Genomic DNA, 21,451 nt, shown 5'->3' on the forward strand with positions numbered 1-21,451 from the left:
TGTTGTTTGTTTCCACCTTGTCCCCCTAGAGTTTCTTCTTGTACTGTCATTTGTTATTGCTCATCCCTTTTCTTGGTGCTTGTCATTCATGTAACAAAATATTAAGGCAATAATTTGAAACATCCTCGAAATTGTTTCGAGGAAAATGATAACTCGCAGAACTGGGTAAATCATGTCTCTACTCTGCTTAATATGTATTTCTGTATCATTTATCAATCAAAAATATTCACTATGCATTAAAAAGATTTCTTTTAATGGTGTCCATATTTGCAAGTAAATCATTTGAGATCAAATGTTTTTTCTAACATGCAAATACAATATTAGTTTTGTTGCATAAAATATACTGCAAAATAGCTTAATGTCTTCCTGAGATTTCTTATAACATACCTTAACGTTATAAATGTGTGTTTTAGCATTTATTTTGTTATAGGGTAAATAAGCATGTAAATTTAAAGCTGTCAAAATGACAGTAATTGCCATTCTAGTAGTTGTGTTAAACTAAAGACATCAACTAACGATTAACAAAATCGCCAGATAACTGTAGGCTCAATATTGACTACATATTTATGATCAAGGATCAGCAGGGAAATTATGTTGCCTACTATTGAATAAACGTAGGTGATAAATAGAAGTACTGTGCAAAATTCAGAACACCCATTCATTTATTTGATTTCCAGTCACAACAGCCAATAAGTATAAAGTTATTAATTTTTCAGCAGGGGGGGGGGGGCAAAAAACATCTGTTTAACAGAAAATTACTCAGAAGCCTCAACAACCAAATATAATATCAAAATATACAGTATTTAGTGTGTCCACTCTTTGCCTTTATTACTGCTTCCTTTTTTTGTGAGACTTGCGTTCAGTTTTTCAAAGAAATCTGTAGGGATATTTTTCTATACCTCTTACCTCTTTCTATACCCAGAGTTTAGTCTTAGAAGTTGGTTGCATGTTCTGTTTCTCATGTTCCTAGTAATCCATAACACATTTTATTATGATGAGTTCTGGACACTGAGGTTTTTTTTTCCAGATCTGAAGCAAGAGTGGGACTTGATATTCTGCCATCTCTCAAAGATGAAAACTTTAAGTACTGTTTATCTGATGGTGACAGTTTTGGTGGTCTAACAAGATCTTCCATGGTTAGAAGATTTGTTTTCTCTATATCTTAGATAAAGAACTAAATTTAGAAGGAAATAGATTAAGAATTTGAACTCTGAGTTTTGTAAACTCCTTCTTTTCTTCTGTTTTTGTTTCCCACTTATTTTCCTTCGACTTAATTTAACTGCAAAAATGAGGGTCTGCCCTTGTTGCACATGTAGTCCCTGAAATGACCACACTGGGATGGCAGCAAATACCATCAATAGTTCTCTGTTTGGTGGAGTATATTCTGTTTTCATGCCTTACGTGGACTAGGACTCATTTAAGCTCATGTGTTTGCTTGCTGTAGCTAAAATTGCTGAAATGGAGATTGTGCAGATTAAATTGCTTGTCTCGTTGAGGTGATAGGAGAGATGTGCCAAATCAGTGGATACTCAGTTTATAAAATCTACTCAACATTTGATGTGTTCTTACTCTTTTTCCAAAATCCTCTCATTTTAGGCTGGAATGAGTTGCTGATCGCTTCATTTTCCCATCGCTCCATCACAGTAAAGGACGGCATTCTGTTGGCCACTGGTCTCCATGTTCACAGGAACAGTGCACACAGTGCAGGTGTTGGAGCTATCTTTGACAGGTAACTGTTTCCTACACATTCAGGCAATAGTTGTAGGACACAATGATTCACATATCTGTAGGAAAATCTCAGTTCTGCCAATGAAAATAAAATTCCTAATAAAATTTCTATAGCTTGGCTGAAAACACCTTGAACTGCTGAAGTGAGCTTTCTTGCTGTAAGGTCTAGGCTGTTTTATTTGTTTTTTAATGTCTTTATTTGATTCAGAGGATCATGATTAGAGCCAGGCATATTTTATTGGATGTGGTATCAACTATACTAAGCCTGATCCACTTCCGATCCTTTGTTAGAGTTCATTGTACTCTGTCTATGCCACTGTCGTAGGGGTGCCATTAATGGACATTATCGTAAAATGTTAAAACCGCGGCTATTATCCACCCGCACATCTCTGTTCAGCCCACTGATGTGTTGGTAATTGCTATGGCAGTGTCATTAGGTCGTCCAGCAAGATATGCTGAATCTAAGAAAGATTATTTATTTCCCATACATTCATTATTCTATTGGCCTTAAGTATTTAAACTTAAAGACTTGTCTAAGTAGGCTAATTGCATACACAGCAGTGTATCTAGTAGTGCCATACATGCTACAGTGACTACTTTTTTTTTTTATTATATAAACTCACATACCATTATATACCATATATGCTGGTGCATTGTCCGGATGGTGTGAATATATGAAAAAACAGATAAGCCTTCTGCATGCCACTAGAAACACTTCACTCAAAAATAAAAATAAAAACACGTTTAACAGCTATGTTAGTAGTATCACTTTATGAAAGTATAAATAATGAAGTGATTTTACTATAGCCTTAATTGGAAGCCTATCATATTTTACCCAAATTGGACTGGTTTTGCTAACTTGAATATACTTTTAAGCGCACACTGTGCAGCTACAATATCTATACAAATATCAGATTGGGCATAGTATTGGCTGATTCTCAGTATTAAAGAGTAACTACACCCTAAGACATTTTTTTTTTTTCATTAACAGCTGAAATGCACTGCTCTGTAATAATAAAATATACCTGCCTTGCTTAAAATGTGAACACATCTTTCCAAACTGTAAACATTATCATTTTTATCGTTGTCAGTTCTGCCTCCGGTTCAACTCTGCTATAGGCACGGATGACGTGTCACGGTATACAACTTGGTCAAACAACGTTACCGCCTCCTGATGACGCTCTACTCGTGCTGCACTCATAAATATGTAAGCATAGGAGCCTAGAGCTAGGAAATAACCACACTCACGCACTGAGCTAAATACCTTCCAGCACCACCTCACAAGGCTGCGATATGCCAGCTGTCTGTACCAACTGTAAATAAGTCAATTAATCTAAGCTTAGTTTGTAATAAAGATGTTGAATCGATTAAGTGAGGATTCTTGCAAGTCTCTATAAAGCTCCCGGTGCTGCATCAGATTCATGTTTCCTTTCACAAATCCCTCAGGCACGCGTACTGACTTGACAGACATCAACAGCAAGTAACACTGAAACTACGGAAAGCGAAATGGTTCAGGAAAGGTTACCGACTGACGTTTGACTTTCTCAAACTTTTTTCCTGCTTTCCGTAGTTCCAGTGTTGCTTGCCGCTGATATCTGTTCAAGTGCGCGTGCCCGAGTGTTCGATTTACGAAGGGGAACTTGAATTTGAGTGGGATCTGAATCAGATGTAACACCGGTAAGTGCCATGAACAGCTTGCAGAATGATTTAGGGTCACTGTAGCAAAGCCTGGCTGACCAGTGATGCAGTTTGCGATCTTGATGTCAAACTGAATGAAACTTAGACAGTGTTCAAAGAAATCCACTTAATTCATCTGCAATTTAGTGCATCTAAGATGTCAGGACTCGGGTTATATTGAATATGTACCTGAGTTAGTGAACAAGAGTGCCTGAATGGGACAGTCATTCCGCTGTGGTGATTTATAGGAGAGGAATCCTCTCTCTTTTTAAAACATACCCAAAAACATCACTGGTATGGGTTTTCCTCACTTTCTATCTGAAGTGGCTTTGATGGCAAAAACACCTTTTTTCAAACCCCTGACGTGACGCAACAACTTTTTTGCATATTCCTGCATCGCCATTTTGAAACAGTCACTACAGACAATTACTAACAAACAGTACATTTGGCCAGATTTAACTTGACACCTTATTGGGCCATTTTCCAGTGGGGAGGTAGGGTTTAGGTAAATAGATTGAACTTCACTGATTGCACATTAACTTACACATATTAGGAGGAAATAAAATAGGAGTAAAAAAACATAAATTACGCAGAAATAGAAAAAGACATACATTAAGGTAAACTATAAAAGAGTAGGAATAAAAGTATATCTATTGCATATTTACATAGCATGTAAGACAGATTTGTTGTATTTACCTGAGAGCAGGTATTGCACTAAGTGGTATGAGGTAGATACAACAAAGAGTCCAGCTTGACTCCAACAACAGAGCCAGCCTTCCTAACAGGTTTGTTCAATTTGTGCAGGGCACTTTTGTTAATGCTACTGCCTCAGCACACAACAGCATAGAATAAAGCACTGGCTACAACAGACTGGTAGAATGTAAGCTCCACCTCCTTAGTCTTACTAATGTTTAGCTGCAGCTGGTTCAGCTTACACCAGTCAACAAAGTCATTCAGCATTTCTGAAATGAAATATTTAAAATGTACATTTATGTGTACAAGACCTTTGCGTGTCTGCCTTTAGGGCCTCTTTTCCACTGCAGGCCGAACAGTTCTGAGCACAGGGGGTAACCATTCCAGTGGCGTTTCCACATAGACACGGTTTGACATGGGATGCCTAAAAAGCGGCTCAGCCTTTTTTTTCGGCACAGTTAGCTAACTGTACTCAGGGCCACAGAACCGTTCGGTGGGATGAGGTAATGACATAGCTGTTCGTTGAATGGTTCTACGTTTATGTCAGTATTGCGCCACCGCATCCTGCTGCGTTATTTAAAACAAACAATTAAGTTTGGTTCGCTCACACGGACAGCAAATTAATGAAGGCAGTGCACGATTTTAAACCCACCATTTAATAAATGTCAAAGCTTTAGTCTAACACTAATTTCTAAATATTAAACAGCGCTGATAACCAGGAGAGAGTAACTGGTTAGCGTTAGCTCACTACAGAACAGGTTCGATTCTGACTAACAAAAGCTTTACTGACACAAATTTTGATGATCATGACCCTGCTCTGAGGAAGCAACGTTGAGCGGCTGATGTTAGAGAGACAGAAAGCTGAAATTAAACATGTTCTTTGGTATCTGGAGCTGGAGCCTCCTAGCTAAGCTAACATTAGCTAGCTTCTCTCTACTAGTTAACTTAGCATAGCTGAAGAGATCCGGACACCCCAGTGCAGGTTTGATTCAACTAACTGGTGCGCTGCTATCACAAGTATAGATGATAAAAACTTACTACATAAATGATAACATATGATAATAAATGTACAACAGCAAGAGCAATATTGACTGACTGACTGGTGGTGTGACAAAGCCAAAATTTACCTGTTTTGTAAAGCTTTAAGCTGTATCCCACAATGCCTCCCACTGCAGTACATGCTCGGTTCTAGCAAACTGACGAATAAAAACAACTGTTTAAAGGATAACGACGCGTATCTGAGTGCACAGATTCAAAGGACTGGTGTTGAAGTGACAAAGATAAAAAACAGCATTGTTCTGTGGTACTTTGAGCTGTACCCTGCTGGTCGACGCTTATGCTAACGTAACTAGTTGTCCGACTACAGGTGAAACCCACCACAGTACAGGCTGTTTCTGTAACAGATGCTCAAATAACACCCATTTAGAGGATAAAGAAGACGAAAACAGACTGAGAGACAGCAGTTGGAGTGACAGACCGAATCAAACATGTTTTGTAGTGGGTGGTGTGTGCATGGCTATTAGCCTGTTAGCATTTGTATATTTTTCTTGGGTATTTCCTGGTTCTGATTGAGCAGTACAACAGATGGAAAAAGAACCCATAACTGGTCTCGCAGACCAATGCAGAACAGACCAGTACAGCTGTACTTGATAGTTTTTTAGTTGAAAAGCTGCCTAAGTTAGACAGAAGCACCACTGACACTTATAATATAATGAACTACATACATAGCTCTTAAACAATGAATACATTTGGATTTTCATAATGTCATGTTAGCTTGGCTAGCTAGTAATTTGTAAGATTGCTGTAGTTGCAGACTGATATTAATTAGCTAGCCAGCTAAGTTATCTTACTCTTGTGGTAGGTAGCTAGCTTGCTGCTTTGCAGATTAGGTAAGTTAGCTAAATAAACTGGTTAATACTTAACTAGGTGGCTAAAAAACAGCAGTTAAGCATGCATAACTGTAAAGTTTAGAAAATTCCAATGCACAAGATTTTACAAAAAACTAATGAAAATGACTGCCAACAAAGTCAGAGTTCTAAAATAATTGCACTGGTATAATACACACATGCATATGCAATGTGTTCCACATATTTGAAATACATTTTGGTGCCACACTGACACTAATATTAATTAATAAATAACAATTCCTAATAACTTTTAACAATATAGTAACTTTTAATTCTTTTTAAACAACAATGCCACTCTGCCACTGCAAATACTCATTTTTTTTTTAATTTATTTACTCTTTTTTGGTATATGTATTCTGTGTACATGTGATAATTACATACAAATATTAAAAACACTTTTATTTTACAAGCTGTCTGCTTTGAGTCTTAGTGGTGTATCTTTAAATATTTTATCATGCTTCTTGTTAAAATTTATTTAATTTTAGATGTGTTATTAGTGTAACTGCAACTAGGCATTCTTGCGAACTTGGAGAAAGCAAATTCAGCAACAGCAGCTTTGCTAGATAACGTATAGGAGGTAGCTCACTTTTTTTTGCAAGTGCCTCTTATTCTGCTGCTTATTCTGATGTCTCCTTCACTCTCTTCCTGCTTGTCCCCCCTCGACATAAACTGTGTTTACATAGTGGTCAAAATAAAAGCACATTGTTTTTTGAAACTGATTAATAAAAATGCTCAACATTTTTTAAAGAAACCAAAAATATACTTTGGCAGGTGTCCATATACCTTCACACACCCCCGAAGTATAACCTGATACTAACACTACCCTGTTATTAGATTGTTTTATTTGTATAGAGCCTTTCTCAAACCCGAAGAAGCTTCACAACATCACACACAAACACCCCACAAAGCAACAGTAACTAAAACATAAACTACAAAAAAGCAAACAAAAAAATATTCCTTAGCTTCTGGAGGAAAACCCCTGGGTTGGCGGGAGAAAGTGTGTAAACGTATAGGGCAGGGTATTCAACTAAAGCAGATTTTACACTGTGTGATGACAGTAGTCTTTACTGATTTACTTTAATTTACTGCATGTCGTATTGCACAAGATGCTGCAAATAAAATCTTGGCCCACCCTGCATGTCAGACTGTGCTAATTCAGTTATGCCCCACATCAGGTTATATGATAAAGATTTTCTAGTGATAGATTTACAATGCAAGAAAATGCAGACATTCCGCATGCACTGTTTATTTGCCAAAAAGTATGGCCATGCAAGCCAAAACTTCAGCATTTCGTGCGGCTCCGTAGTGGTTGTTTTTAGTCATGTGTCTTAGCAGCGGTCACACTGCTAGATTTTAGATCAAAGTTTTGGACATTGCCAGGACTTTATCGTCTTTGGTCGCAGAGGCAATGAATTGGTCACCTTGGAGCATTACATTAAATCTTCATAGATTTTAACTCATGATCACTTTGCTATTTTTGTCTGTGACAGCATTGTCATGACAATTATTGCAAAGTGTAAACCTGCTTTAAAACTTGAAGGTCCATTTACATAAAATTTCTTGCTTACAAACAAATATCAAATATATTTTGATTAAATGTTTTATTTTGAATAATATTTTACAATGTAATGTGCATTTTAAAATTGTATGACCATTATCTATTGTTTGTAAAATAAGTTGTAAAACTTTTTAAAAGAAAAAAGTCTTTAATTTCTTTTTTTATATTTTTAAAACAAATTATTTACAGAAGACAAAATTCTTGTCTTTCAATAAGGTAAAATAAATAAAATAATACATTTAAAAAAAACAATAAATCAAGCTGTTCTTACTGAGCATTTCATGCTCTTGTGCTATCAGGGAATCAACAACCACTCTTGTGGACCTATCGTGTTGAGCTTTGGGTTTGTTTTATTTTTCCTCATAATTGGGTTTTGTTGGTAGGTTAATTCAAGTGATTTTGTTCATAGTCCTGGCACTTAATGTTTCCACTTATGATTTGTGCCACAGGCTCACCGAATGTGAGACATTGTTTATGAACTTGAACCGAGGAGAAAAATGCGGTTCATTCAGTTCTTTGTTCATTCTTTTTTTTAAACACCGTTTTCATTGTTGACTTTCCTTGATGTTGTCGCTTTACTACTTTACTACTGGCAGTAAATAAAATGAAATGAAAAATCTACAAAAATATGTGTATTTCGGACATACTTACCCCCAAAGCATGAGACTTGAGAGGTGTGGGTAAGCATGGTACCTAACTTTAGTGTTTTATTTCCTTGCAAACTAATTACTGCCAAAGATTGTGGTACTTAGCTAATCGGTAATCTGTATTTGAACTCACCTTTGTTAGCTAGTTAGTTTTCTGTTTTGAATCAATGATAATTTCACTAGTTGGCTACCAACCTGACTAATTTGACTAACAGCAATGAGTATCACTAGCTCAAAAACTTAAGAAAATAAAACTTCATTTTTTAAATGACTAAATGATTTATTACATTTTCAGCACTTCAACTTGCCTTTTACCATTATCGTCTGTTACTTAATCTTTTCAGGAAAAATCTATAGAACTCAATATTGTAGTAATTTCCCAACAATACAGTAATGCCCAGAAATGTAATACGTTTGCACTTTACTTCGTCAAAAAAGTAAAAAAAAGATCAATCTGTCTCAACCTGAATTAAAAAGTTAGCTTTTGGATAAAAGACCCCATTTAATTCAAATACAGTTGGTCCGACTGTAGGAAGACCAATGAGCATTCTAAGGAGATGAAGTTATAAGATTTGCACAAGATAGGGAAAGGCTGTTTGGATATCCCTGTGAGCACAGGATCACTTGTGAAGAAATGGAAGCTGTGTTATACCACCCAGGCTCTGCCTAGACAAGGCTGTCTCTTATAACTGACACTAGAGTGAATGTGCACCAGTCGACTGTCAAGAGAAAACAGAGTGACTTAGAGCAACCCAGCTAAAATCTGGTACAAGGTTTGTAGTATGATGAGACAAAAGTGGAGCTTTTTGGCCAAAATTGAAAATGCTGTGTGTTGTGCAAACTTGACACTTCTCTCAACAAATACCATCCCAACAATGAAGTATAGGGACGACATCATTTAAGTTGTGGGGATGCATTTCCTCAGCAGGGGCTGGACCTCTTGTTAAAATTGAAGGACAGATGGATGGTGTGAAAACTGGGAGAAGCTGCAAGGCAGTGTGCTTCAGTCTGCTTAAAAAAAAACAAAAAAGTAAGCACACAAAGTGTCGCTGATGCAAAGCACCAGCATGTAGTACCCCATAGGACATCCTGCTGGTCTGGACATACACAGAAGTCACTATAGTGCTAGTATAGTGCTAGGATTAATTAGGCAAGGGGCGAACAGAACGACAGGGGTGGCACAACACTTCCAAAAGTGGTGGGGCAAAACTTATTGTTTCCACAAAAATAAATAAATAAAAAAAATTACAGCGCCACCTGCTGCTTGTTTTGGGCAATGATTGTGCATGTGCATCTCAGCAACGTGAGCAAGTCAAGTCAGTGACACTGTAAGAGACCTCAGTCCTAATAGGTGGGCCTGCTGAGTGGTCAAGCAATAATACTTTTATGGTATGTAATACTTTATTGCAACATTGGGATGGAATTTTTGTCATACTCCTTGAACTGTTGTTAGTTCTCTGTTTTGTAGAGATAATTTAGCTAGCTGGCTAACCTTATTAACAGCAGGAATGAACACTGCACTCGAAGAGACTGCTTCTAACTACATTTTAAATCAATTGGTCAGTGGAGAAATATTTCATTTTTAGCTGCCTTTTCCCAATATCATTTAAAAGCACATTTAACTTGACTTTATTGCCAAGCTTCTAAGGCAATTACAGAGCTTGGGTAAATGTGTGAGAGATCATTTTGATTGGTTTTGTCATGTCCTTCAGCCATGCTGATTGGAGTGCAGATGGAATTTTCTTATCCCAATTTGGTTTGCGTTTTTCAACAGGGAAACTTTTACCTTTTAAAAAATAGGTTCCAGTCAAAACGGCCATTATGTACAAGTAAATCAAATCTTGGAGTATTTAATTTGTCCAGTCTCTTCTTTTGTGGACCTTACTGTCAGTTTAACTCACACACTTCCAATATTAAAAACCAATAAGTTTTAAAACCAACCAGTTGTCCTTCTAATAAAACTAGGCCAACATAAGGGCTTCCCAAATATGTTAATGATATTGTTACCCTAAAAACTGAATGGTCACACTAAATGGTTTCTTGTGCTTTGGGTTGTCTTGCTGCGTAACTCTGTTGCACTACACCTTCAGATCACATACTGATGACCAGACATCTCCTGCAATATTTTTCTGATAGAAAACAGAGTTTATGGTTCTGTCAGTTATTGCACTCAGGCCCTGAAGTAGTAAAGCACCCCTGCCCACCACCACCACACTACGACCACCATGTTGATGTTCTTAGTATGGAATGCTTTCAAAAAAGTTCTAATTTCATCATCACTCATGAGTCCCTAGAAAGTAATTCCAAAAGATTGACAAAGTGGTTTTGGCAAATATCAGATAAGCCTTTGTTACTCTTTGTTTGTAGTGGTTTTCGCCTTGCAACTCTTTCTAATGGTGGAATCATTAATGCTGACCTCATCAGAGGCGAGTGAGGCCTGCAGTTTCTTAGATGTTCGTCTTGGTTGTGGATGAGCTATTGCTGTGCTCTTGGAGAAATTTTGGTAGGCTGGCCACTTTTGGGAAGATTGACTACTGTTCCAGGTTTTCTCCTTTTGGATATAGTGGGTCTTACTGTGGATGCTGGAGTCCCAGAGCCTCTCTTTGGGAATTTCTTTTGATTGTGGCATAGTGTGCTCCTTGTTAAGACATTTTAGCCTATTTCACATTGCTGAATGTTATATTTAAACATTGTCATGTCTGGTATGGTATATGTATAGTTTAATGCAACTAAATTTTTGGTTAATTGGTTGATTATGTCTCTAAGGGGCCAGTTACTTCTTCACACAAGGCAAGTTCTTATTGGATAACTTTTTTCCCTGCAATAAATGAAATAATCATTTAAAAACTATTTTTTGTTTACTCTGGTTGTTTTTTGTCTTACTATAGTTACATCAGGAGTGGACACTTTTACAGCCATATAAAGGGTATGTAGGTGTGTACATATATACACACACAGGTGAAAAACTGTCCTCTCCTGATTTCTTCTATTTTTGCATAATTGTCACATGTGAAAAAGTATTTTTTTTTTTTTGGGCATATGTGGACATATCCATTTCCAATATTTTGTACATCTTAAAACCCTTCCCAGACTCTTTCTTCAGAGAGCTCTTTGTGATGAAAGCATGATAACACACACTCCAGTAACAAATTACAAACTAGACCAGACTGTCAAAGATATTCTCTAATGGTGTTCTAATCATTAGCGCTTGATTGGGTGCACCTAATTTAATTTGACCTGTTTGAAGTGATGTGTGTAGGGCTGTGCTTGCATTTTCCACCTTAGAAAATTTCATTACTCTTTATTTCATTCATATAAATGATGACAGTGTTGATTCTAAGTGTATCTTGTTAAATTGTCACCTTTATTTATCAACACTGTTTAAATTGAGACTTGACATCACCAAATATGTGATGTTTCAGCCACACCCATCGCTAACAGGTGTATAAACTTTAAATGTGTGTAAAAGGGTGCCACGTTTGCCACAAGTCAGTTGATAAAGTTTCTGCCCTGCTAAATCTGCCCCTTCAACTACAAATGCAATTAGTGTGAAATAGAAGTGTCTAGGAGCAACAATAGCTCAGCCACTAAGAAGTAGACCACGCAAACCAAGTGCTAAAGTGCGTAGCGTTTAAAAATTGCCAATCTTCTGTCGCCGCTCACTACAGAGTTCCAAACTGACTCTACAAAGGTGTTTTAGAGAATTGTATGCTTCCAACATTGTGGCAACAGTTTGGGAAGGTTTCCTTTCCTCTTCCAGCATGACTGTGCCCCTGTGTGCAATGCATAGTTTTGTCAAGTTTGGTGTGGAGGAACACCAGTGACCTGCACAGAGTTCTGACCTCAGCCACATTAAACATCAAACATGGAATGCACTTGCAAGCCAGGCCTTCTCCTCCTACATAAGTGCTTGACATCATAAATGCTCTTTTGACTGAATTGGCACAAATTCCCACAGGGACACTTCAGAATCTTGTGGAAATATTTCCCAGAAGGGCAGAGGCTTTTGTAGACGCAAGAGATGCCAACTCCATGTTAATGCCAATGGTTTTAGAAAGGGATGTTCAACAAGCTCATATAGGTGTGATAGTCAGGCCTATGTATGCTTTTGGCTATACAAATACAGTAGAGGCAGGTGAAAAATTAAAGGAAAAACCAGTCTGTTCCCTGAATTGTGTTGATGATGGTGATTGAGGGCGCTGCACCAAAAAGTGGACCTGAACGTTGCCAACAAAGTGCCACCCAAATGTATTTGCGGATGGAGTGAGGAACACTTGCTCTTCTGTTTTTCCTTACGTATCACATCATTGAGTGTGTGCTTTTGAGTACAATTTTCAATCCTTTTACTTTAAATCACTGTTCATATTGAAACACAAGCGAGATGAGCAGTCTTTGTAACTGGAGCTGCTGCACCTGTCTGTACCCCAACAATGAGCCCTTTTGCCATTTAATCCAAAATCAAGGTCAACTAGGCTTGCTTAGCATTTTTACTCAGGATGTTAAATGTATCATGTTTCTCCACTCATTTCTTACACACACACACACACACGCACACACACACACACTGATAAGGGCAGCACTGGCCTACATACACATGTATGAAGTCAAAGACTGTCTCCTCTGCTTGTGGGAAGTACCCAGCCCCTTTTGCTGACGCACTCTCCCTTCGTCACTCCTCAGCAGTGGCTAATTACACAGCAGTTACATTGTTAAAAGGCTAAAATTGAGCACATTTTAGACTCCAGCTTTTTATGCTTAGGATTAGAATACATTTTGGAATAACTGGTTGCAGGCTGTTGTTTCAGATTCACATTTTAAAATCCCCCTGCTTCAGTGGGCTTTGATGTTCAGTAGGCCTGGGCGATATCTAAAAACAATTATTGCAATGTCTTGTTAGGAATATTGTTTATCTGTAGCCACCCATTTGACACACCTCCCTGTAGTTTATTCTGCTTTGTTTTCTTATTTGAGCTTTCTTCTGTAGAAAATAAACTATTTCACTTCACATCTTAAAATTTGTGACTGCCAACACACACACACGATACACATCATTGATCTGATGTGCGTTTGTGGCTTTTACCTTTTTCAATGATGTACACAAAAGGAACTTGCAGAAGCAAATGGAGAATTTTTAGCTTGTTAAACATGAGCAAGAGAGTAAGTTACAAAGCCAGGTCCATGTGATTCATATGTAAAAGAAATAACAATGGATCATTTTAATACTCCTTGGTCAGTAACAATAATATACAATATCATTACATATGTCTAAACATTTTATTAAAAAAATTTAAAATTATTTGGCAAGCGGTTTAACAATTAAGCTGTCAGTTCTGTTTTCCAAATGTGCAGTTATCGTCTCAAGCACAGACATCGAGCTACTGGTAAATAATGATTATCAGATTTCATCGCCCTATCGCCCAGCCCTAATGTTCAATCAGCTTAATGTCTCTATTTTATACCAATTTGTTTCATTCTCTCTTTTTTGGTGCACAAAAAGGGGTTAATCTTTATTTTTCCCTGCTCACACAATGGATTTATAACATTGAAATAGTCTTGTATTGTCTGTAGCTGATCTGATTTTCATGGTGCTTCATTGTATTCCTGTTTTATTACTTGCACCATTACTATATGCTTGCGTTTCTGCTCAACACTCATACAGTTAATAACCTTTATTCTTATTCTAGCAAATGACCTTTTATGTACTTGTTCTGATTGGACATGACTAACCTGTAGTGCATGTAATTGGTCTTACACTGTTCTCAGTAGTGGGAACATCAGTAGCCCTTAACATTGCTTTCATGCTGTATAAATAAAATTAAAAAATAATTTCTTCATTTTCTTGTTCATGTTCAGAATTTTAAACTTTTAGTGGCATATCTCTTAGGTCTTCATTTTATCGTCTTTAAGTTTTATTGCTGCTTTGCATAGCTAATGCTACAAGCCAATATGAACAGGCTGTCTCCCTCTCAACAATAGCCTGTAACTTGTTACTCCTTGAATGGGCCCCTTTGTTAGTGCACATGGAGTCATAACTCTTAAATGGGGGAAATATTAACAATGTAATAATCTGTGTATTGACATTGTAATAACACATTGTGATTGAATACACAGGGAGAGTGCGCACAATGCAGAGGTTGGGGCCATATTTGACAGGTAATGATGCTACACCACATGGCATAAATATTGCAAAAAACAGCAAAAGCAAACACACAACATCTTGAAATCTTGTTTATTTGATACTTGAGTGTACAGTTTTTTGGTTAGGGGCTTTAAAGTCGGCCTGTCTGTCTATATCAATAACAGGTTCTCTGTGCCAGCGGGCTAATGTCTGTCTTGCAGCCCTCATGTTGCCATTAATTTGTTAGCTAAATCTAATTGTTCAAGATGTGTTGTTAAGATCTCATTTTGGTTTTTTGTTTTTTTTTGTTTTTGTTTTTTATTTATTTACTTTTTTTTTTTGGTTTTGTTGTCTATATAACCTGCCTATTCAAATGCTGTTCATAAAGTTGGAGACTTCAGTACTGCATGTTATTCATTTGCTGAAGTATGCTAATTAGCAGCAGAACTGTGTGCCCTGTTCAGATCTTTGCTGTGGTGCCAAACTGAAGGCAAAGTTAAATATAGCCCTAAACTTTAACAGATGTCACTCCTTCCTTTCCCCTCATTTTCCGCACTCTTGCTTTTTCTTTCTTGTTCCTTCCCTCTGTCTCATTTTGTACTGTGACACAGGGTGCTAACTGAACTAGTGAGTAAAATGAGAGATATGCAGATGGACAAGACTGAGTTGGGCTGTCTGAGAGCCATCATCCTTTTCAACCCAGGTACTACAATTCAAACCTTTTTATGTATTCATTTGTGAATTCAAAGCTGAATATGTTTATTAATTGTACTGTTTTTGTACTCTTTAAAAATCATAATATTTTTCTTGTTCTAGCCAGGTGGTGAACACTTACTGTAGTACATATTGTTGTACAATAATATTGGTTATTTTGTGCTGTCAACTACATATCATAGCTGCATTTTAGGGCACAAAAATCATGGACATTTAATATTATGTACAATATTATAATCATTAAATGTATATGCTGTTATCATGATGCTTACTATGTGTAGAAATATCATATATACCTTTTTACAGTTAGACCTAGAACTGAGAATCATTGCCATAGAGCACTGTAACGTTTACAAAGAGCTATGAAGGTTCTGAGGCTTATGAGACAGTGTTTCAAGTATACACAGACCATTCTAGGAAGAACTAAAACTTGCTAACCGAATTGAAATCCCTGTAACAGACTGGAGTGGTTTATTCCTTATATAAAACAGCAACACAAAAAAATCTATACAGTATAATAAAAATGTTTAGGAAGAAAAAATAATTTAAATAAAGGTTAATTACATGAGCAATGGGAGTATTTCACCATGGGTTCGAACGTAGCTGAACCAGTCAGATCTGCTATGTGATGATCTTGTACCACACTACCCATAATTTGGCATTACGCAGTTCAGTTAATTAAAAAAAAGTCCTTGGGATTTCCAGTGTTTTAGTGCCAAACCAACAGTGGTGTACTTTCAGCTCCCCACACTGGATTTAATTCTACTTAAGGTAGACTGAGCCCAAACATGAGCATTTCAAGCTTGCAAAAGTAGGATGTTTACATTTACTTTATATTTACACAATATGTGATTGAAAACATGCATGTATTTGTTTGGCTGAAGTAAGGTGCAGTCATTCAGTTTTGTCTGTGTGTATTTCACAGATGCAAAGGGGCTGTCCAGCCCGAGTGAGGTGGAATTGCTCAGAGAAAAAGTCTATGCATCTCTGGAGGCTTATTGCAAGCAAAGATACCCTGACCAGCAGGGCAGGTACAGAATTCACATAATTTGCACTCATTTTTTGTCTCACATTTCCTAACCTATTTTATGTTTTTTAGAAAGTGGTTAGGCTAGCTGTCTTTAGTCAAAACACCTAAACTAGTTGCAAGTGAAATGAGAAGGTGCAGCTACACACTCATCATTAACAACTCCTTTCAGGCCAAGCAAAAGCTGTAGGCTACTTTCATAGAAGCATTTTAAAGTAACTAGTAGCAAACATCTCTCTGACCAATTAGAATATAAAAATATTATTTTAAAAGAAGTAGGTAAAAAAATCAGTTTAGTGTTACTTTTTGCATAATAAAGTGGTTTTACTGTAGTATATTGAAGAAATTGCCAGCTTAGCATATCTTACCTAAATTGGTTGGTTTGACCAACTGTACAGTACAGGAAGCAAGCACTGTGCGGCTCTATTTTTCCAAAAATACAAATATTGGTCAAACTCAGTATCAGTCGATACACAGCAAAAGGCAAAAAATATAGAATGTGTTCTAATAGTAGAATATGGTAATTCTTTTTCGGGTGGTGTAATTTTTTCCTCATTTGAAATATTAGATATGTATTAATTGACAGAACTGTATGCTTCAGCATCACCATCCCTACAGGAATTGCATTTAAGGGTTCAAAAGAGCCATATCCAAATCTGTCTGAAACGTGTATGTTTGATATTGATATGTTCATACTGGATATTAATATTAACAGAAATATTTAATATTGCTGCATTGCTAATGATTCGTGTTTTTATATTATGCACTGTGAGTACAGTCTGTGTTTCTATTACTTTGCCACTAGGTTTGCCAAGCTTCTCCTCCGGTTGCCAGCCCTGCGATCCATTGGCTTAAAGTGCTTGGAGCACCTGTTCTTTTTCAAGCTGATTGGTGACACTCCAATCGACACCTTCCTTATGGAGATGCTGGAGGCTCCCCATCAGCTGACCTAATGTGGACTGAACTCAACCCACTTAAATCCGGTTTGCACCAGGGTTTACCAGCTTCTTGGACTTTGGGGCTTCACTGTGTCTCCTAGTTAAATCTCCAGCTCATACCATCCTTTATTCTGTCCTCCTTTTTTCCCCCCTTACTGCTTTGTTGCCTATGCTGGAATAGCCCTAAAAAGATTTTAAGCTGTTGGAAAATTAAGCAAAAAAACATGCAATTTCTGGTTAAGACTTTACACAGGGAAGCATTCATACAGGTTATGAAGCATATCTTAAGATAGGCTTCAGTTTTCGATGTTATCTTCCAATTTTAGAGCTCCTGTATTGACAGTAGTGTTCATGTGTTTTGTTTATTTTTACATGCTACACAAAAGCAGTTCAAATTAATTGACCAAATGCATAGCTGTATTGACCACAGCATGAAATTTCATTAGATAAACTTTCATATAACATCCCTATTGGCTACGAAATTAAGCGCAGACAATGCCCATTTGCAGGCTCTTTATCTTACATGCCATTCTGGGGCTTATGCACTGTATGTGCTGTACTCATGGAATGAGTGCATTGGAATGCGGCATGGAAAATTCAGGATCTTGTAGTCTGGCCTTGTTTATGCACAAAATGTATGTGGGATGATTTTACTGTGTTGGATTTATTTTTGCTTATATCCAGCGGAGGGTAAAAAGTAGAGCTGGGCACTATGACAAAAATCAAATAGCGTGATACTTTGTATGATACATGATATGTCACGATATTTATTTTTTAAGGCATCTGGTCAGTTGGAACAGAGAAAAAAGAACCAGTAGTGTTACATTAAAAAAAATCCTATCAAAAACTGTGAACACATTTGATATGATTTTTATCCCATATTTGGCGTACTTGTGTTGCACTAAATCCGGTTAAATGGGGCTAATTTTGCTCTGGTTATAATGAACGATGCAGTTCGTCAGTGTTCACGATATCCACAGTATGGTCAGAAAATCATAACGTACTCTTTTGTGACAATTTATTGTGAGAATGATACATGTTGTCATATTGCCCAGCCCTAGCAAAAAGGCACAGTGAGAATTTTGTAGAAATTTTTGAATGGGTTGTTTTGGTTTTTTGCAGTTTATTCTGTAAGAACTGACTGTGATCTACAGATCTGTTTAGCTTCACAGTTCCAGGTGTCTCCATATGTCTCTCATGTGGTCCATTGCTTGGATTCTTAAAAAAGAACTAGAAATAACTTGACCCCAGAGACATACAGTGTGTTTGTCGATCGGTCACGGACCAACAGGGGTGACCAGCTTCTTTCTTTCCAAAGATATCTACTCTGCTGGTGGTATACTACTGACTGTGTTTAACCTGATGTAGGAACAAGCCTTATGAAGGACATTCATGATGGATCTGTGAAAGGTTATTTTCTACATTCTATCTATATTGATGTCTGTGCATTTTTCACATTTGCCAAAACCCCATAGCCAGATTCACTTATGGATTATTAAGCATTTGGAGTATCTGGTGTTAATTTTTGATAAGAGTAATTATTCTGTAATCAGGAGTTAAAACCAGCATCTGTCACAGTCTATGCATTTGAGGAATACATGCATGAGATGGCACAATCTTGCACTTCCTCGTGTGCACAATCCACGAACAAAGTGCTTGCCAACTATAAGTGTACATGGAGGAGTGTTGATGCACATTCTAAACTCTTGGAAAGGTGTACTAGTTGTAAGAAAAAAAGAAAAAAATCATGTATATAAATGACCATTCTACAGACTATATGTCATGCAAGCAAAGCAATCTCTTCATACCAGGTGCTTTTACTCCTGAAAGTTTGGAAGCACAGGCCAAGCCCAGAATTATTTATTTGATTTTGTAGTTAATAAATGATATTTTAGTGGATAGAATGGAGCACGGCTGTCCAGCTCTTGTCCTGCTGGGCTTCTGTCTAGCAGAGTTTGGCAGTACCCCTGCTTTTGGTTTTAATGGCTTTAATATGGAGTCATATGTATTCATACATACTAGAATTCGTCACTCGTCTGCAACTCCATAAATCTCCCATTACGTTTGTAAACATGTAGAGAAATTTATGTTTGTCTCAAAAAGAAAAAAGATTGTGCAGTGAGTTTCATCTGCTAGTACAGTTAGTGCAAAGTTCCCCCATTGTTTTCAGAAGCCTGGTCAAGCAGTGGTCTATCAGCAACTTCTGGTTAATTTGCCATTCTTTGCTTTGAATTTTCATCAGGGGCACATTTTACATCCTTTGGTATCATTTTTCCTATTCTTTGTGTGACAGTTGCCCTTCTGGCTTCCAAAAATCCTTCATGTCTGTTGTATTCTTTTTTTGTTTTTTTAATATTGCCAGTGCTAGAATTTTTTACTGTCCTCTATTAAACAGTGGTACTGTAATATCTTCATCCTTGTGATTAAGTTCTTCGTGGGAAGGATGTGTAGTTAAACATACAAATTTTGTGGACATTGGTGCATTGTTGGATGTGTTATTTTGAATATATCCACTTTGTTCTGTGTGAAAGTTTGTTTTCGAGCAGTACCCTATACCCAATCAGCTTGCAATAACACAGAAAGTGATCAAAGTTGTAAGGTGGAGCTTTGACTAAGGTGGACTGTTTAACCAGACTAAAAATTTTCTTGAAGTGCAGTGGCCGTCAACATCCGTTACTTGTTTAGGATTTGCTGAGCTTGATTATGTTGTTCTCTCATGGATCACCCTGACTGTTTTTTTGGGGGGAAAGCACAGCTATCTTTTTTTTCTACAAAATAAACAGTCCTGTGATATACCTGAAATTATATAGTAGTGCCAGCCATGCAGGTGTCAAAAAATTTCTCTGCATACTGCACAAGGGTGCTGTGTTAAAACGATAATTTAAGAAGGATGAAATCATGTTGAAAATTGTGCTCCAAAATCAAGGAATGCACCATTTTAATTTTATATTTTTTAAACATTTTCCTCCTTCTTTGCTATGTCTCTTATGTGGAAAGTCCTTCTGAGCATGTCCTGAAATATGCAAACTGTGAACCAGCGAGAAATTGAGGGTGGTTTTATATTTCTCAGTGTATGAGCCTGTTTAAGGCAGCAACAGTACGTTAGTAGAGGAAATACAAAGCTATAAATCAATACAGCAGAAACAGTTTTCCGAGCCCTAACCTTAAAACTGAAGTTGTTCCGCCATTGCACATATTGAATGGCAATACCCAAGACGGAAAACCTCCCTTTTACAATTTGCTCACTGAGGACAAACGAATTAAAATGTGACAGACAGTTGACAGCGCTGGCTATGAGATATAAGAGGAAAAAAAATCTTATATTTAAAACAAGACGGCTTCTCCCGGTATTGCCAAGCTATTTTGTGCATTCTGAGTGTTTGCGTATTAAAGTGCACAAAAATCACTTACGATCATTTCAGACGTCTATTTCCGCGACACAGCCTTTAACAGACTCTGGCAGTTCTATTAATGATGGGCTGTACGGTGACTGAAGATGTTTTTCCTGTTGTATCATGTCTAAATAAAGGTTTAAATATTGTAGATTTTTATGTCATTTCTTTTGTATGTTTCTCCATCTCCTTCTCCATCATCAGTTCCTACTTAAACCCAGGTTTTGAGAAATAATTACATTATTGAGCTTTTTTTTCCTAGTGATTATTAGCATTACAGTGGAACATCAAATCTGATTCTAGTACACGACTTTTTTCTGGGCACCACACCTTCTGCAGCATGCTCTTGGAGGTCCGCTGATAGAAACAACGTGTACGTCAGTCAAGTCGCTGTTGTGAGCGCGTCTTCCATTAATTTGAAATTAGCTACTCAAAACTGACATGTACCGTCAGATTTCCTCTCTACTTGTCACGTGCCAAAATCTATTTTTTAATGAAAAAACAGCGTCTTGAGTATACACCGGTAGGTGTCAACTAATTCAGTGCTCCCCCGATTATAGACATGGAATGGTATGGTGTTCAGTCCAGCAGGACCCCAGGGCCCTGGGTGGTTGGTGGCGGTGTACTGCTACGTGTAGCTCGCTGGAGGGAGCACTTTTCATGAATTGTACGTTTTATATAACCGACCTGACCTGCGAAATAGCTGGTGGAATACTGGCTGGTCTCACTTTGGGTTAATGAAGCAATGACTGTTGGGATCTACTGGTTTAGTTCGTTCTTTCACGGCTTTCTCCACCCTCTCACACAACTCAGCTCGTCAAACAGGACGTTGCACACACAGCCTAGGGAGCATATTTTGAGTCCAAACAGATTAAAAAAATAATAATTATAACAACAACGAGTCGTTCTGATGCTTGGATACTAAAAATAAAAAATAATAATTGGTACGATTTATTTATTAATTATTTTTTTATTTAGAGCTTACTCCATTATTAGTGTTGCTGCTGTTGTTGTTATTATTATTATTATTATTATTATTATTATTATTACTA

General features: G+C 37.2%; 1 protein-coding gene across 2 annotated transcripts in view; it reads left to right on the forward strand.

Moving 5' to 3' along the window:
• Positions 1–20,553, forward strand: part of rxrba (retinoid x receptor, beta a) — a 34,674-nt gene extending 14,121 nt beyond the window's left edge. The window contains exons 7-11 of one of the 2 annotated variants that reach the window (XM_036567062.1): positions 1,597–1,729; positions 14,322–14,363; positions 14,940–15,031; positions 15,968–16,073; positions 16,875–20,553. In XM_036567062.1, coding sequence (XP_036422955.1) covers positions 1,597–1,729; positions 14,322–14,363; positions 14,940–15,031; positions 15,968–16,073; positions 16,875–17,022 — 521 coding nt within the window. In that variant the 3' untranslated portion in view covers positions 17,023–20,553. The remainder of the gene's footprint in view (positions 1–1,596; positions 1,730–14,321; positions 14,364–14,939; positions 15,032–15,967; positions 16,074–16,874) is intronic. The other variant, XM_036567063.1, reaches the window with a different exon arrangement.
• Positions 20,554–21,451: the final 898 nt, after the last annotated feature.

The sequence above is a fragment of the Colossoma macropomum genome, unplaced genomic scaffold (genome assembly GCF_904425465.1).
Source record: "Colossoma macropomum unplaced genomic scaffold, Colossoma_macropomum, whole genome shotgun sequence".
Taxonomy (NCBI): Eukaryota; Metazoa; Chordata; class Actinopteri; order Characiformes; family Serrasalmidae; genus Colossoma; species Colossoma macropomum.